At 42.8% G+C, this 19,124-nt stretch overlaps 1 protein-coding gene across 4 annotated transcripts; it reads left to right on the top strand.

Moving 5' to 3' along the window:
• Positions 1-397: 397 nt before the first annotated feature.
• Positions 398-14,604, top strand: MOSPD1 (motile sperm domain containing 1). Of its 4 annotated transcripts, none has more exons than XM_056491088.1 (6): positions 398-811; positions 5,716-5,972; positions 6,152-6,227; positions 8,894-9,120; positions 11,034-11,195; positions 13,560-14,604. In XM_056491088.1, the coding sequence occupies exons 2-6, from the start codon at positions 5,819-5,821 to the stop codon at positions 13,589-13,591; spliced, it is 651 nt and encodes a 216-aa protein (XP_056347063.1). In that variant the 5' UTR covers positions 398-811; positions 5,716-5,818; the 3' UTR covers positions 13,592-14,604. The 4 variants fall into 4 exon arrangements, with proteins under 4 accessions (XP_056347063.1, XP_056347061.1, XP_056347062.1 ...); XM_056491086.1 differs by lacking the exon at positions 13,560-14,604 and adding an exon at positions 11,752-13,553; XM_056491087.1 differs by lacking the exons at positions 398-811; positions 13,560-14,604 and adding exons at positions 1,645-1,820; positions 11,752-13,553.
• Positions 14,605-19,124: the final 4,520 nt, after the last annotated feature.

The raw sequence follows: 19,124 nt of genomic DNA, 5'->3' as shown, positions 1-19,124 counted from the left end.
AGTTTGGGATAACACTGGGTGGTGATTACGCACGGATTTGTTTGTATTACACAGAGGGGAAGTTGGGGACAAAAAACAAGAGAGGATGCATAGTAGTTAAAGTCCACAAACAGTTTAATTGAATGAATGCACATGAAGTAAATAAGAGGAATAAAGAACAAAGGTAAGAGCATGGAAGCGTTCACAGGGACAGTGTGTCCCGTTTAAGCCGTGCTGCTGAGCCTGGCTGTCCGGCTCGCTGGCCCTTCCCTCCCGACTGAGCCCGGGGTGACACTCGCGACCCTTCCACCCAGCGGGACCCGCCAGCGATGGGCGAGCCCGAGCTGCCCCGGGGCCGCGGGCACAGCGGGAGCGGGGCAGGAACCCCGCCGGGACCGGCTCACACTCGGGAACCGTCACAGGAGGTGAAGTGTTATTAAAAAAACACCGCCCGCAGCTGAGAGGCGCCGGGCCGGCCGCACAGACCGCGCTGACCGGGGAGCCGGCGGTGCCGCGGGGCGGCGGAGCGGTGCCGAATGCCGCGGTACCGGGGCTGCCGGGCGGGGGAGCGGGGCTGAATTCCGCGGTACCGGGGCGGGGGAGCGGTGCCGAACGCCGCGGTGCCGGGCCCGCCGGGCAGGGGGAGGCACCGCCGAATGCCGCGGTACCGAACGCCGCGGTGCCGGGGCAGCCCCGACATGGCGGCGGGGGCGGGCGGCGGGCGGGGCGGTGACGCGGCGGCGGCCGGTCGGTCCCAGCAGCCCCAGCGCTGCCCGCAGTGACGGGCGGACAAAGGGGCGCCGCGCCAGCCCGCACCAGCGGCCCCGGGCGGGTGAGTCGGGGCGGGGGGCGACGGACAGCGGGCACGGGGCGGGCGAGCGGAGCGACACCCGCGGCCTGACCCGGCCCGGCCCGGGCTGCGCGGCGCCGCGGGCCCGGCCTCACGCTTTGCCCTCCGCAGGCCCTGCGGGAGCGCGGCGGGGCCGGGACGGGGAGCGGGGCGGCGGCCGCGCTCCGAGGCCCCGGCCTGGCGCCGCTTCCCCGCGGGGCCGGGGCTCGCTGCGGGGCCGGTGCGGGGCCGGGGTCGCTCCGAGGGACGGCGGTGCGTTGCGGGGCCGGGCCGGGCCGGGCGGTGCGGCGGGGGCGGCGCGGAGCTGCCGGGCCGGCTGCGGGAGGCGCCGTTATCGTGCAGCTGCCTCAGCCCGTATCGCTGCCGCTCCTCGCCCGAGAACAAAGAGGATCAATTAAGAGTGTGCAATTACCGCCGTGCCCTGCCGGCAGCGGGCACAGCTCGGAGCCTTTCCTCCCGTCGCTCTCCCGGGCAGAGTGCTCCCCTCGGTTACTCTGAGGCAGTGTGGGGCCACGCAGCTAATGAGCACAACACACGTTTAAAAATCAGCCAGTTTAGTGCGTTAAACATAAACTTAAAGTGAGGAAATACAGACTAAAGCCCACGTGCCCTTGAATGTCTTCTCTAGGATCCTTGCGAGCCAGAAGCAATGCACAGCTGTCACTTAATTTTTCACTGCTTTTCATGCCTTTTAGTTGCATTTAAATATTTCCTTTTGTTAGTCAGCATTTAAAAAAATAATGTTGCCCTAATAAATCTTGCTGTCAGTATCAGCATGATTTATATGTGTGGTCATCCATGCTAATAGTTAATGCTCGGAGACTATTTCATTTTGCAGCATCCTGGAGACAGTTACTGATGACATTTCTCATCATCCTCTGGAGGGGTAAACAGTAGCAAAGTATCAGAGCAGCTCTGCTGGTTCAAAGGGAACTGTCCGCCTACTGAAATACTTTGCAGAATGTGTGCCTCCATAGATCAGCAAATTGAGGTGAGGTTAACCAACTTGCTCAAGGTCATGGAGTGTCAGTGGCAGAGTTAGCAAGAATGGAATCCAGCCATCCTGGCTGCTGGCTCTGTCCTCTCATCCTTGGGTGACGCTCCCAAATAATTGCAGGTAGTTTAAACATTAGTTTGCGTAAGGGCACGTTGAGGCCTTCAAAACATTTTGGAGAAACAAAATGTTTATGGAGTGCTTCAGATCCTGTGCTGCATTTGCATGTAGCTTAAAGTGATTGCTCAGCTTGGCATAGGAGGGAATTTTAAATAAGACTTTGTGGTTTATTTTGTAAATATGTGCTCAAAATGCATCGGTTTTACTGAGTATGTAGTGTAGAAAGACTTGTGTAGATTTAGGGGCTAGATTATGAGACGTGACAAAAGTAGATTACACTGTAATTAGTCAGCTTTTAAAACAGCAGTGTGGAGACATGACTGTAAAGAGGTTTTCTTCTGAATGAAGTGTTTACCCGATGACATTCTGTAGAGTTATTTGCAGTTGTTATGAAGAAAAACAACCAACAAATGCACTGGGAAGCCATGGTGATGAGTGTGTTGGAAGTTAAAATGGGAACAAAAAAGTTCCTCAGTTGATTTATTTATTCAGCAGATACTTGTTAAGTAAAAACAAATCACAATGGATGTTATTTCTGACCCTGGAGAGCAGTACGTTTCACTTCGTGTTTTTTCTCTGTCAAGTTAAATTTATGAAGAAAGGGATTTCAGAGGAAACACTGGCAGATCTGTGCTATTGTGACACCAGCAGTATATATTTAGTAACTTCAGGGAGGAAAGATCCCTATTGTGCTGAAAAAATACCAGTGACAATTGTTTGTCAGGACTTCAAAGGGCGCTGGGAAGTGAGCAGGCATTGTTCAGGTGTTACCTCTGACAGATCCCTGCTCCTGAGGGAATTTCATCCGTGCTGCTGGGAGAAGCCCATCTGTGCAGTGCAAATCAGAGGTCTGAGACCACAGATCCTGGGTTGGGACACATTTGCTTGTGCTTACCTTTATGTGCTGTAAATATTGTGATGAGTGTTGACCACAAAATTTAGTGGTTGTGGTGCAGTGGAAGTGCAGAAGAGCAGCAGCTGAATTTCTGTTCATGAGCTGTCTGGGATACGTGACCTTATTCTCACTGCTGTGGGGTTAATCTGGGCAGAGAGGTTGTGGTGATACAAACTTCCTCTGTAAAATTTGGCAGTTTCTCCTTGATGGGAAAGGTGTGCTGCCATCAAGTATATCAATACTAAACCATCACATCTCCCTAGCATATGTGTGGTTTATCAATCAGTCTTTGGAAAAAGTGCTTTTGTTGCTGTCACTTGTCCCAGCAAGGTGACTTCTAAGCTAAACTGTTGTCTTGAAAAAGATGCTGGTTGCTTGTTTAGGAATCTAGAAATTTACACCCTGAATGACACTGCTGTGTCAGCAGATGTGTCTACTATAGTCCTGCCAGACGTTCCTTTTGCAAGTTTGGGCGGTAGCTCCTCATCCAGCCAAGTTAAATAGGAAAAGGAAGCAATAATGGGATATACTTTTTTGAGATTGGTGGCTTTCTGCATGCAGGTTTGGAATCCTGGGAGGTTTGCATGCTGTTTTTCACAGATGGGTAACAAAAATGAGCCTGTTGATAGGTGTAGTGATCCCTTCCTCCACTGGTACTGAGAATTGTGGGGTTTTGGACACTGAGCACTTGCCACAGACTGAGCTGAAGAAACTGGAGATATGGGATGGAGCCAGGAATTGGAATGAAACGTGCAGTGTTTAAATAAAAAAACTAAAGCATCAAAATAATACTGATTATTATAAACAATACTTGAAAATTTTGTTAAACATAATCAATTAAGTTGTCTAGCAGTAGCTTGCTGTTGGTTTATGGTAGCTTAAAACATTTATTTGAAAAAAAATCCCTTTTGTTAATGTCAAATTTTGCCTGTATTTTTGTTACACAGGATGTTCAGAGTTTAGACATGAGAACCAAAGATTCCAATATATTCTTACTGTATACTGCATTGAGCTAACTTTGGTAAAAGAAATTTAAATTATTCTAAATCTTCTGCCTATGACAAGCATCAAAAGGTATTTTGTGCTCCTACATGCTGGCAGTTTTTCCACATTAGCTTTTCATATAGATTTAATATGTTTGAATGGAACAATGAAACTTACTTTGCAATAATGCATGAAGTTGTTCAAGAAGTAATACTTACACTTGCTGTACAAAGTCATTCCAGAGTTTGGTGATTCTTCTGAAACAAAAGGGATTCACCATAATTCCAAGAAGCACTCAGAATCCAAATTGCCACATAGAGAGCCATTTCTTTTTCTAGACTCTTCTTAATAAGGTAACAGAACATCAGCTTGGAACACTATCATTGGGGATTTGTTTTCAGAATATTATTAGTAGCATTTCAGTGAAGTGGAAACAAACCTGTGCTCTGAAAAGGAACTGGATCATGGGGAAAGACATTCCAGTGAGATCCATGAATTTGAATTCCACAGGAATAATTTGCTGTTTTAATAACTAAATAAATAAAATTAAAAGCTTAGTTTGTGAATAAAATCAGAACCTGTAAATCTGATGGTATGACAGATACACTTCAGTAAACACATGAATGTGTGTCATGTTTCAAGTATGGAATACGTATCTGGTGCTTGGAAATGTGATCATCATGATGTTTATAATGCAGAAACAAGCATTTGTTTTTGATTGTTCATAATGTTTGGGCTGCTTGCTGCTAGAAATTTCAGAAGTTAAATCCTTTAAGGTGCAACTATGCATTGTATTGAGCTGGAGAACAGGTAGAATGGGCCTTATTTTAAAAAGCTTTATGGTAAGTGGAAATGACATCTAATGAGTCAATAGGAACTTTTGGTTGTTTTAATATTTTTTGCTATAAAGTTAGATCTCAAAGGACACTCTCAGTTTGATAATTAATCTCTAGAAGCTGCAGTAAAATATGACGTTCTTGGGGAGGAGGAAAAGACTTTGTTCTCTCTGTCATGTGTTAAGTCAGTGGTATGTGTGCTGAGGAGTCTGGCCTTAATTTTATTTTATGAATTACATTTGGGATTGTTTCTTGGTTGGGTCATGGGTTCTGGTTTTAGTTCTGGAATGTCACTCAAAATAAAACAGAACTCTGGGGGGTGGCAGAGGGAGAATTGTGACTTTGGTTAGAGGTAGTGGTGGTAGAAAAACCCATCATCTCTTATAAAATAAAATAAAATAAAATAAAATAGTAAACCCCAAATCTGTTTGGTGTTACTCATCCCAGTCATTTTTCCATTCATTGCCTGTAACTATGCAGTTGGAACAGGGAGTTTGGTTTAAACAAGACATGAAGGTGTTCCCCATTCCTGTGTTCTGAATCCCTGGGATTTGGCATACCTGGGTGCCTGGGTGAGGAGATTCCTGACTTGTTACATCTCATCCGGGGAGGCCATCCCCATGGAAAGGCTCCTCCTGAACAGTGACTCCTCCTGCCTCAGTGTCCTGTTGTTTCCTCATTTCTGCCCTCGTGTTTCTGAGGTGTTGCTGTCCTGAGGCAAGGATGGGATTTCTTTTTCCTGTCCTTGTTTGGTTTGTGTTGCAAAGACCCAGCATGAGCAGCTGTAGTCATGGGCTGGGCCCCCAAATGCTGCCATGATACACTGGGCAGGTGTTTATCCATTTGTTTTGTAGCAGTTTGTTAAATAGATGGAAACCCAGTGCCAGTATTTTTTCTATTTCAGTATTTTTGAAGGAGCATAAGTAGAGGTAGATTCATAACCAATTCAAAACCAATGTTTTATATTTTTGCACCTTTATTAACTGCCTCAGTCTAGTATAGACTCACAGAAATAATCTTCTTGCCTTTTCTCTTTTTTTCCCGTTTTTTCCTTTAGAATTGCCAAAATGCTTTGGAATTCTTAAACGATTCAAAAACTGAAGTCTCTGAGGATACAAAATCATAAGAACACAAGAAGCAGCAAGGAGGATTCAGTGCCAATGCAGCAACAAAAAAGACAGCCAGAGTTAGTGGAAGGAAATCTTCCTGTTTTTGTTTTTCCTACAGAACTTATATTTTATGCAGATGACCAGTCAACACACAAGCAGGTGTTGACTCTATATAACCCCTATGAGTTTGCCTTAAAATTCAAAGGTGGGTTTCTTAGGTTAAGTTCTATTTAAGGGTTAGTTGATGATCTTGAACAATCCAATTATAATTCATGTAACCAATCGTATCTGTGACAAAACCAAGCTCTTGTCTCTACGTGTGTCTGTTGATGAAGCTGGTGGTGTATTCATGATTTGTTACCACTCCTGTCCTTTTCGTTGCAGTTCTTTGTACAACTCCAAATAAATATGCAGTGGTGGATGCTACTGGTGCAGTGAAGCCTCAGTGCTGTGTTGATATGTAAGTAGAAGTTGTAACACATTTTATTACCTTTATTTCTTTTATTATTTAAGAGGTTGTACATGACAGCATGTGTGTTATATATTATAAATTGGATAAAGATATGTTTTCCTAATCTCCTATATACTTATGGTTCTGATTTTTTGTTCCTTCCCTCTAAAGCAGAGGTATTACAATATTGGAGATATGTCCTTCTTTAATTTTGCCTTTGGGCATAAATAAATTGCGAGTAAATGCATCTTGTAATGGAGGTTGTAAACCAGAAACAAGAGTAATATGAGCCTCCTCAGAGCACCTTTTATTAGAAATAACAAGAAAAATAAAACCCCCAGGTTGAGATTTGTTCGTGAGAAATAATTGTTTGGAGATTGGTAAGATGGAAATGTATGCAGTTATACTGAGCACATTTCCCAGGGTCAGTTAATAAAGGTAGTTTTGCCTGCCTTTCACCCTGACCACACATCTCATTCTCAGATCTCTGTGTCTCCCCTTTGTCTCTCCTGTCAAGTGTCAACCCAGTAACTCAGAACAGGAGGAGGCTGCTTAGGTGACCACAGTAATGTACAGGGTCTGTAGGCTGCTGAAAGCTAAAGCAGAGTAGGTGTATAAGCTAAAATAAACCAACTCTTTTTATCTTCTATTTGCCACATCATTTCTGTGCTGTTTACAGATACAGCTGAAGAAAATCTGAAGTACCTAAAAGAGCAGACTGAACTTTTTGAATAGAAACTTTCCAAACTGTAAAATACCACAAGGAATCTCTGGCTAACAAATGGCCATGTACAGAAATCTTTTGTCAGATAAATAACAACTGTTCTTGGGGAATGGATCTTTATTCCTATAGACTGTTTTCCTTAGGTGCAATTTGAAATGTTCCAAAGACTCACCAGATAGAAAGGAAGTTTAGAACATGGAATAGGTTTCAGTAAGCAGGGGTAACACTGCTAAACTAAACAGGTCAGAATATACCAGTGTACCAGTGAGCTGTTCCATTCTTTAGCAGACATTTACACAAGCTTGGTTTCATTTGGTTAAACAAATGGGTTTTATTAAGTAAAGGAAGATAAGACATACATGTGTTCCAAGGGGATTTTTTTGTGCAGCAAAACCCCCTATCCCATTCCAGTGGTTGCTGTCTAAGGACAGTGTTTACTGCTAGGATATGAGCAGTACTATGCAAGTGTGGCCATTTGCCAGATAAACAGATATTCTACAGAGCTTCCAATTATGCAATGATCTCTAAAAAGAAACAGGAGAATGTATCTGTTTATAAGGGTCTGCAGAAAATATCTCCTTGCTTGGCAGCAGATACATGTTCTCCTAGCACAGTGTTATGTAAAGATTCTGTTTAGGTTGGTGGTTGGTACCATGGTACTAGGAGTAGGAACACCAGTGTGAAAGGAAGTGTTAAAGGAAGAAATCAGAGTTGATGTGCTGTGCTGATATGTTGAGAGCTGTATGAATTAGGGTTGTGGGGGGAAAAAGCCTTTTGTTTTAAGTGAAGGCAGTTGCCCAGCCAACACTGCACTTGCTGAAAGCCTGTCACAGGAACACTCCTTTGCCTCTGAAGTGACGTAGAACATCACTGCAGCCTCTTGCTGAGGGGATGACTTGGTCTCTGTTCCTGTGTTGAATAGTCTATTCAAACTAGATACCAGTTGCAAGCACTGGCTACGTGCTAATGCTTGTAGATATCTTAATGTGATACAGTTCCTTTAAATGAAAACTGAAAAACAAAAATCCCATTTCTTGCAGCATTTTAGTGTGCATGTTATCACAAAGATCAGTAGTCTTAAAATTGCTTCAAGAAACTGTTCTGTGTTACTGAGGGTACAGTCATTTTTCCCCCTCATGAGATGGCAACCTTTTTATTTGTACCTATATTCTTCAGATTAGCTGCTGTTATCTTGGAAACTTAGAATAACCTTTCACAAAAAAACATCTGGAAAAACAGTTGAAATCCTTATTTACCCTAGGAGCTGATACCACTTCAAACCCTAAATGTTGTAGCTTTTCAATGCTAGGTATGTATTCTCATGATGAATCATGAATGCAGAGAGGAGGCAGTTGAGCACAGCACTGCTCAGAGGTCTGTTTTGCTGTTGATCAGTGCTATTTTAAAGCTGTGCTTTTTATAGGTTCCAAACATGCTCTCAGTGGTGGGTTTCTGATTTTGAAAATCCCTAGCTGACTCTTGTCTGTAGGGGGAATGAGTTTTGCTCCTGAGAAAGTAGAATTGGAAAGGTTTGAGCATGGTTTCCTCAAGAAGCTGGACTGTTGCTTGCCAAACACCAGTCCAGCTTCCTTTCCCTGTCCATTCCAGTCCCCTCATTTTAAAATCACTGAGCATCAAACAACTTTGATACATGAGAAGGAGGCATCTTTCAGATAATTGATGTTTTGAGGTAAAAATGGGCTTGAGGTAAAAACTTAACTGTCCTCTTTGGCCAGGAGCATTTATATTTGGGAATTAAAGCTAACATAAGGAGGGGAGAGAAGAGGTAAGATCAAGTCTTCAAGAACATCGAGTGATGGAAGAGGTAGTGGAGGTCTGGATTATTCCAGTTTATCTGGAGGAGAGGGCAAACTTTGTGATATAGGATGTAATTCCACAACAGACATGGTTTTTAGTAGTTCATCTGTTTGAAAATGTTGTTTTTCTACAGTGTGATTCGTCACAGAGACGTTCGGGCTTCTTACTATGGTGTCATAGATAAATTCCGTCTCCAAGTGTCTGAGCAGAGCCAGAGGAAAGCATTAGGGAAAAAGGAGATTATTGCTACTCTGCTTCCATCTGCAAAGGAACAACAACAACAAAAGGAAGAGGAGGAAAAACGAATAAAAGAACACCTGGCTGAAAGTGTCTTTTTTGAGCAGACTTTGTGTCAACCAGGTAGCTGAAATCTTTTACCCCTCCTGTGTTCTGAATCGGAATAGGTCAAGTGACTAGACTTAAAATATTTCTTAAATATAAACAGAAATAAATTTTAAAATAATTAATTTTACTTACCTGTAAGACTGTCTCTATCACTTGAGGATGACAGTATACAAGAACCCAAACTGTTGCTATTCTGTTTATGCTGTCTTGATCAACCAAGACCCTTTGCTCCCTTTGCATGCCATACCTTGGAGAGTGCATCCACTGTTCCTCTGGAGCAGGAGTTCTACAGACAATGGGAATCAATCTGTGAAAGGATGGTAGTTATTTTTTCCCTTGGGCTCTTTCAAAACATATGCCCCTTCTGAGTTTGTTCCAAACCCTTAATCCCCCATTTCCTGATGAGCAGAAAATATTGCCAGAACATCTTCTAAAGTACTCCTTGTTCTGTGCCCTGTCCTTTGTCTGTCCCACAGTTGGTGGCTGAAAACTCTGTGTGTTTCATACACACAGTGAGGAAGTGAATTAACAATCTTGAAAACCTGGGCCAGGCAGTTAAATTGAAGGGGTAGGATATAAAGTGTCAAGTTGTACCTGAAATGAATCTAAACTGATTCTTGATGGTCTGCATTGTTCTTACTTTTACTGATTTATACTGGAATGTTCTTGTCACTGCTACATTTTTCAGGACAACAAAAATCAATTCCAGAAAATAGAGGAACCTCCTTGAGAGTGTTCATGTTGTTAAAATGAATCAGTTTCACTATTTATACTTAGTTTATTGGCTGCTAAAACACTTTTTATTTAAAACCCCTCATAATAGATATTAGTAGGATACACAGTTAAAGCAAACCTACAGAACAAAATGCTCCCCTGATAGTTGCCCCAGGACTGAAGGCCTGAGCCATCCTGAACAATCTGATACTGGTCTTATTCCAAATGCTGTTTCTCTGCTTAAAAACCTTGTTAGCTACATTATATTGCTTACTTACAGAAAAGCAGTAAACAAAGAAACTGCAGTTTTGCATGTAACCTGCAATCTGGAAATAAGAGATTTATGGAGTTAAAATGCAGCACATATTGCTAGTCACTGAGGATAGGAGAAGGTGATAAAAACATTGGCTATTTTCAAACGGGTCTTAAGGATTTGGTTAGAGGTATTCAGCTAACATGTTGACAGCTCTTTTCAAAGATGACACAGTGGGCCTTTGAGTAAGTTCCAGCTGCTAAAGTGCAGGACAATAAAGACTATGAAGGACTCTTTATTGTCTGTGGTTTGCATTGCCTTATTTTGGTAATACTGGACTGTCAGAGTGGTTCACTATCACAGTTTTTAAAGTAAGATTCAAATTTTACTGATTTGTGGCATCTAAAGTGACGCTGGCTCAGGTGTAGCCTGAGCCTGTAAAGAATGAAGGGAATGTACATTCCTGTAAAGAATGAAGGGGAGCTCATCTGGCCCAAGAACCTGCTCCTGCTGCAGACAGCTTTTGTTCAGGAGGTGTGAGCAGTTACCTGCCAGTGCAGGTTTTTTGGGTGCTCTTAACTGATTGATTACTGATCACTGAAGGAACATATCAGGAATGGAGTCAGGATGCACAGGGAAACCTCAGACATTGCTGAGACATCCAGCTGTCCTCTGTGTGTATATATAGCAACTGGGCCTGGCAGACTCTGTTCCTCCAGAAGGGAGGGGTTTGGGAAGTCATGTGAAAACAAGTTCCAGCATCAGAACAGGGAGCAGCCTCCTCCACTGCAGAATGCAGAAGGTTTAGAAGGGTGGGTTTAGGAGTTGTCTTCCACCCCATGCAAACTCTAGAGCAAAAGGAAAATCTGAGGGTATTTCAGCTCCCAGACATTTTTGCAGAATACTTGATGTTTATATTATTTAGATCTTCCTTATAATTGGGGCTGTCTTGCTTTTTCAGAAAACAGAACTGCCTCGTCGGGACCTAGTTTACTCACAGTCTTCCTTGGAGTGGTGTGTGTCGCAGCACTAATGCTACCTACATTGGGGGAAATGGAATCCCTGGTGCCTCTCTACCTCCACTTAAGTGTGAATCAAAAGTTAGTAGCTGCTTATGTTTTAGGTGAGTACTTTGGATGCTATAAACATTTTCGAGTTTGCAAAGCTTCACCTGTCTTTGCCAGTGGCCTCAGGAAACTGGATGGAGACAAAGCACCACCTTAGGTTTTGCATCTCAGCTTAGATCTTAATTTGTAGCCATGGTGATAGCAGGGTAAATTAGTTATTGTAAGTGTTTTAGACCAGATTTGAGTTGATAACTATTGTACACAGGCCCCTACGTGCTAATTTCAGCTTTATTTGGTGATGGGCCAACAGCAGTCATCTGCCAACACACCTGAACGGAATGTGCTGTTTCTTACTCTTGCATTGCAATAGTTCCTCTGTTGCAGAATGTAGGTGTTATTGTGTTTCTCCCTCCAGCCCCCATGAGCTGTTTAACACTTCATTGTCAGTTCCTGTTTAATTAGCAGTTTTGTGTAGCAGTAAGTTGTTGTAAACCCTGTCTGAGACCACTACCATCCACAGTTCTTCCTGATGTGTAATTTGCTCCTGCATTAATTAGCATAGATGAGTTCAACATTTCATTTGTTATGACTATTTCTCTGTAAATATTTCAGATTTGAAGAACAGTCACACTAAACTCAATTCTCCTGTCCCACTACCTGGCAGAAATGAGGATTTAAAGGAAAAGAGCTAGGCAGCTCCAAACTGATAGCTAGAGGTGAGGTAGTGATGGGGAAAGGTGCAAGTTTGTGATGGTTCATGCACACTCTGCTGACTCACAAAGGTCCATCTGCTGAAGTGCTTTGAAATCTCACTTGTGGTTCTTTGCCCAAGCTGATGCTGATGGATTCTCAGACCAGGACCTTGCAGTAATCCTCACTTTGTTTTTATCTCTGCTTTTGAAAATTACTCCAGGTTCTGCTGGTGCCAGCTGCAGTTTTAAGCCTTTTGACTTTATACATTTGCAACAACTGAACCTATTTCTAGATTCCTCATGAAGTTTTGAGAGGTTTTGACTTCTTTGCTGGCAGCATTTTTAGTGTTTTCATGGACAGATTTTTTTGTGTGCAACTCTTGCTCATGTAGAAAGTCAATTGCTCTTGAGAAATTGAAACCACTTTTTTCCACAAGGAAGTACAACTCGATTGTGGAGCATTTAATTGGAAAGGGTTGTTATACCACACCAGCAGCACTATATGATATTTGAGAAGTTTTTGATTTACAGAAATGAGTTAAACTCTTTATTGTCTGGAAGCCCCTGTACAAGTGGTGCAGGCTGTTCTCCAGAAGCCTCTGCTGTTCCTCTGTGATGATGGAATTGATCCAAGCTGAGGATCCAGCAGCTGTGGGAGCACTGATTGTCTGAACCAATACAGACCTTAATAAATAGCTGAGCTGTAGTTCCTCTTTAAGGGATAAATTGCTGTTCTAATGGAAGGCAGTGCTGCAGCTCTGTTCTGTCATGCCTTCACTGTCTTCATAAAGTAGCCAAGTTCCATCAGTATGGAGGGGCAGGAGATGAAATAGTCTCAGAAATGTCTTTATCCATGGTGAGATCTGTAGGCTTTAGCTGAGCTTTCTGCAGTGAAAGGCTGTTACAGTGACATCATCTGAGCCTGCAAGAAAGTGAAATTGCCCAAGAACTGATAAATTGTTATTTTGGTGTTAAGTAAGGCTGGAATTCAAGGAGCCCCTATTATGTTCTTCCATCTACCTCCCTTACCTTGTGCAATATAACCCATTGCTAATAACTGCAGATTTGTACTTTCTCCTGTATCAGCACATAATTAAAATGAACTTTTCAGTGTGTCATGAGAAGGTTTATTAGCCCCTGTTTCCTGTTTTCATCTGGTTTTAATTGTTTTTAACCTCTATCAGAGCAGTGCTTTTTTTCCTCCCTCTCTAAAGGTCACAACAAAGAGTCTGTTGAAAGCTCCCTCTGCAGACTGACAAGGAAGCTTAACATCTTTGTCTAAAACTGGTCTTTGATCAGTTATTATTCACAGAGCAGAAAAAAAGCCTTGGAGCCTTCAACTGATCTGCCTTACTGATGATTCAGCATTGGAATGACATTGCCCATAACTGGCCCCCATGAGAAATGGGGCCTGGGTGCTAGTGTTACACTTCCCTAAGTCAAGACTTCAATGTTAAGATTTTCCAGCAGAGAGATCAGTAATTGTTTGGAGTATTTCTATCTTCTTTGACATTCAGTTATTAGATGCACCACATTTCAGCATTGATTTCTGACTATATCAAAATTTGAAGCCATACTTCTACTATTTAAGTGTGTATATAAATGCATTCTGTATGTATTTATGCACTTTTACCATGTTTTCTGGCTTTTGACAGGGTAAACTCTTTATTTTAAATGTTTTATTTTGAGTGAAATAGAAGGGTTTAGTTCTTAATTTTTGTCTTTCAGGTCTCATCACCATGGTTATTTTGAGAACATGAGCAATGAGTTCATAGGATGTCAAACACCTTACTGTATATTCACATCATGAATGTGGACTGCCTTTTACTCCCATTTGGCTCATTCAGATGCTAGCAAAACTGTTCAGTGATTTAAGATATCTTCAGAAGTGTAATATATTTTAACTGTGTATAATAAATGAAAGACTCAAAGCACTTTGAGGTGCTTCTGTAACAGACAGCTATGAAATGTTCAGTGATACCTGTGAAAATAATTTGAAAAAACTTTTATATCTATGCCTACTGTAAAAAAATCCTTATTAAAACAACATTTGTTATTTTTAGTCTATGTTCACATCAGTGCGTGATCACTATAAAAGCAAACTGTCTTCTGTAAAAACACTCATTTGGTTTGTGGTTGTACCTGCCAAGGCTGGCACATAACACTTCTGTATATCCATACCAGAGGGGTGATAGTCATGACTGATCATTGAAGAAAATGAAAAATTCCATCAGTGGAACTATGAAATAAACCATGATTTTTAGGTGAAGAAGTAATTCTCAAATTTCTTACTTCATCATTACCAATGTATCATTGAGTGCTCATTTTCTTAACTGGGGAAATAATTTCTTGCAACAGCCATTTTGTACCACAATTATTAGACAATAAAAACAAGTTTCTGTAAGCAGATCCCTTCATTTCTTAGGGATGCATGGAGGTTGCATTAACAGAAGCTGAACTTGCATTAATTTTTTTCTATTTTAGAGACCAAACTAAGTGAAATAGCAAAGGCATTTCTCTACATCCCTCTCCCACAGCTACCACTGAGACTTCTGTCAGAAACTCCTGCTTAAATGCCAGTTTCATATTTGAGGTGAACATTAATCTTGTTTCATACAACAAGTATTTCCCTTCATTTGACATTTCATTGTCGAGGTGTAATTCTAAAAGGGCAGCTATTACTGCATTGGATTCATACAGACAAATCTTTGTTTGTAAGAAGTCTATAGAATATGCTCTGATATGAATAATAAAGTTTGGAAAACAAACCTTCTTTCCCCCTGCATGTTATGGGTCACTTTTCTGCTTACACGTGGAAATACAAAGAAACATTTCAAAAAATGTGTTTCTTAAGAAAAAGGAGAAAGAGAAATTGAAGAAAGTTGTTAACCACTACATTTTTTCTCATATACTGCTACTTCAATTTGATTCCCAGAAGAACTGGGATTGTGTCATCCATTGATCAGCATCAGATGATAAAGTCAAACATTAACATTCACTAGAAAAAAACCAAAAAAGGTTTCCAGCTGCTTTATAAGGCTGAGTGCCAGGGCCTGCTGCAGGCACAGCATCTCCCTCCAACACTGAGCTCGTGGCTGGCTCAGAGTTTTCCTGCCACTGCAGGGCTCTGTTCTTGTGGCTTCACTGTTCCTCAGTACCTGCACTGTGAACTCTGATTTTCACCAGGTGCTTTGACCTGCTGCTGCCTGGGGAAAGGTGAGGGAATGGAGCAGAAGTTACGGAGATAAAAGTGCCATGTGGTGCCTTATCTTAGCACCCAACAGCCAGGCTGAACACTTTGTTGTGCCCGAGCTGATTAAAAAAGCCCAACACAAACCCTTTTCCCCCTGTTACCTGGTGTTCCAGTCATGGACCAGGATCATGTTTTGCCAGGCAATTGCAGAAGTGGCAATGTCACCTGTAGGAACTCATGAGTGACTGTAACCAGGTCTGACACCTGCAGCTGCCTCAGTCCTGCAGGACAGCACATGCATGGAGAAGGGAAATCACAGATGCCAGCAGCCATTTTTAAGGAATCTGAAGAGAAGTGATTGGGTTAGAAAAACACCTTGACCAAAGAAATCAGGAACCAAAAGTTATCGTCAACTAAAAAGACTAAAAATTTCTTTGTCAAGGCAACAGAGGAGCAATACACAGGAAAAAAAAATACACAGAGTAACTCAGCAGATGCAGATAAAACTGGTGCTTGGGTGAAATAAGGATGACAAGTGTGAATTCTGACTTCTTTCTCCTTCAGGGAGGTTGCAGCACACTGCAGAATCACAGATTTATCCCAATTGGGAAAACAAGACCTGAGGACTGTTTCAGTTCAGCACTGAGGGAGAACATATCAAATTATGTTACAGCATAGTCATAGCAGGGCACCAGTAAAGTTTTACCAGGTGGATACACAAGATTTGGAAGATACTTCCTGATTTTATGTATATTTATGTGCATGCACATACCTCTAGCACTTACATACTAGACTTTCAGAAAACACTGAATGCCTTTGGAAATAAGACCTGAGACACTGAATGTACCTCTTAGAAACACCAGGAAAAACAGTTAAGTGTTCACGTCATTTCCCATTCCTGCCTCCTAACACAAACAGTCATTTCCTTGCAATGGGCAAGTATTTTCAGCAAACACTTGGGAGGACTTCGAGATCATCCAGCAGAAACAATCCTGGTGTTTACCCAGCACTTGCCGTGGCACCGATGCTGATGCTGTGCTGGCAGCAGAAGGGGCAGAGCTGCTGAGATGGCTCTGGGCAGTGTCACTCCCAGTCATGGAACACGAAATTCTCTAGGTGTTTGCATTTGTCTGGATGAGAAAATCTTGAGCTGATCTTGTTTCTCTAAAGGAGAAAACTTGAAAACTTCAGTAGACAGACCCAGTGCACTGTTGCAGAGCTGCAGGGGCAGAAGGAGCTGCCAGGGAATCAGTGAATGGCAGCAGGGATCACAGGTGATAATGGAGCCCAGGGAGCAGGGCCACCCCTGGAAACAAACCAGCCCCTGCAAAGGGAAAAGCTGAGCTGCTGCTGCTGCTGCTATTGCCGCAGGAGGACAATGGGGCGTTGCTGTCAGATGGGAACAGTCACTGCTCCTCTTGAAACCGTTCCACGGGGATGTTTGCAGCAGCTCCAAGAGGAGCCCATGCACAGAATTGTGCCTTCAACAAAAAAAGCAGAGAAATCCTACAGTCAGCTAATTAAGAACTGTCAAAGCCAATCATATGTTATTTCATCTTATGCTCATACATATAAGTATCTGATAATCAACAAGCCTAAACTGCAAAGAGGCTGCCAAATAGGTTTGGCAATATATCATTGTATTTTAGCCCTCATTTAACGCACATTTAAGATACTACACTTTCCTTATAACAGCTGTCCTTGTAAATGCCGAGTTCCATCACTCCTTTGTCAGGAGTGTGAATCTCACACTTCAAACTTACACTCAGGGCAACATCAAATTTAAGGATTAGGTCTTAAAAACCCTCTTGTACAGGAGGCCTTAAAAAACCCCCTAACCTTGAATCATCTTGTCTGTCAGGTGGGTTTTGAGTTGTTGGGTTGGAGCAGCTCAGGTGCCTTCCCCTGTGACCTTGCATGAGCCCCTCTGGGCAGAGAGAAGGGAACCCACTGCCCTACCCAGCAGGCAGGGCTGAGCAGTCCTGGCAGTGACCCTCCTGCCAGCTGTGTGCAGACAGAGGGGCCAAGTGGCCGTGAAAAACGGGTCCTGAGTTCCTGGGAAACACAAACTCACCTGCTTGCTGCAGAGTAGGGAAAGCACCAACTCTCACAGAGAAACAGCCCAAGTTAATAGTGCTGCAGTCTCTTTCCTGCAGGCATAATGTGCTGCCTGAGGAAATGAAATTAAGACTGAAACCACTGAAGGAGAGTGAAGTTCACTGCTGCCAGCAGCCCATCACTCACTTGTTAGTGCCCCACAGGAGCTGGTGAGGATTGGGAAACCAGCGCTGTGCAGTCAGCAAGAGCCATTTACAGATAACAACCTCAGCGAAAGGAGCCTGGAGAGCAAGAACATCATCCCAAAAGGAGAGCTGGAGGAATGAACTCAGGCAGGCAACACTCAGCATCTCAGCTAAAGCCGAGTAAGGGGATACACTCACTCACTCACTCACTTTTGGGAGTATTTTTCTCTCCTTTAGAAGCTCTCCACTGAAAGCTAACGAGCTGTTTACTTTGGATAATGAGCTGTGGCTAATGCACATCAGCTCTAGGAAATCTGCAAAGCCGTATGACCACGCTGACAATATAATGTGGAATTACATGCAGCAAAGCCACCACGCTGGTCTTCAAAACAGCAGAAACTGCAAAGAAATAACTTCAGCAAGAGCACAGCCATGATTACAGCTATGGGTGTCCCCTCACTGTGAGGAAAAAGGCTGGTAGGAAGGTACCTGAGTAACAGGCACCCTGTAATAGAACTTAAATCCATGTTTACAGTTTAAAAGAGAAAAAATTAGCCATAAAATTTTCAATGGCAAAATATGATTTACAGTAACAAAATGAGAGCATTGTTCTCTAGAAAACTGCACACTCGGTGGCTTGAGGTATGAACGTGAAGGCATTAGATGAATAATTGCTTTGACAAACAAAAAACCACCATCCAGAGACAAAACTGCAGTAGGGCTCTGGAAACCCCTGTTCCATCAACATCACCAAACCCATTAGCGCCTTTCCCTCAGGAATCTGCCAGGAATCTCCACAATCCAAACCGACTGCTGAAGTGAATGCACTTAAAATGAAAGGATGTTGATGTATTTTTAGCAGGAAGCCTCTTGCAGTGATTTAAACAGGCTTGAAAGACAGCACAGTACCTGATTCCTGTGCCACAAACCCTGACGTGTGCTATGCACATCAGGGATTTGATTTCTCTCCACATAAGGACAAAAAGTAACCAGGAGAACCACATTTCCAAAGATTAGTCCCTGCAGCAAAATCTGTTTCCTCTTGAGCAGCTCTTCCTACCTGGGTTGACATCCAGCAAAATTCTAAACATTTACATACAATTATTTGTTGTGGAAGGAAGTCTTAAAATAGCAAGCATTTTCTAATTTGCTTCTTATGAAGCAAATAAAAGAACAAGAAACCAAACTAACAGAAGAATTTTTAATTTTATGAATGCCACATTTGTCTGAGGAATCTTTGTGGCACTGGGGATGTCTCACCAGTTCCTTGAGAGACACAGGGGAGCCAGCACCAAGGCGTGTGGAGGCTTGTTTGGTTTTGGTTTGAATGCACTCCACTCCTCCCTTCTGAAATTTCTGCTCCTGAGCCAGCTACTGAAAGTCAAACAAGGTTACTCTCCTTCAGTGGCTTATTTTTTTTGCCTCCTCTCTTGTGCTTCTGCCACAAAGCCCCAGTGGTGGAAGCAGTCTCAGTGTGTGTGTGGGGTCTGGGTGTTTGGGATGCAGGGTGTCTGCCTCCAGTGCTCCATGCCAGAGGAAAAGAATCTCCTGAGCAAGGCCTGGGCTGCCTGACAACTGCTCTCAGGTTTATCAAACAAGGATGCTCCCACCAGATAGGCAGAAATGGGAAGACTCCACTGGTACAGATAAAAAAACCTCCCCTAGAAAATGAATCTGAGGTGACAATTTTTACACCCAGTTATTGAAAAGGATTCTTGCCAAGCACTCCTCTCTGTGTCAGTAAGGTTTTAATTACTGTACTGTTGCTGTAAATATTCAGTGTCATTTACAAATATTTTAACTTGTTGATTCCAGGAGAAGAGGGATCAACTTAAACTCCATCTGCCTGTTGGTGAT

This window comes from Oenanthe melanoleuca, chromosome 4A (assembly GCF_029582105.1).
Source record: "Oenanthe melanoleuca isolate GR-GAL-2019-014 chromosome 4A, OMel1.0, whole genome shotgun sequence".
NCBI lineage: Eukaryota > Metazoa > Chordata > Aves > Passeriformes > Muscicapidae > Oenanthe > Oenanthe melanoleuca.
The sequence above is the reverse complement of the archived record's forward strand: the minus strand, read 5'-3'. Positions and strand labels throughout refer to the sequence as shown.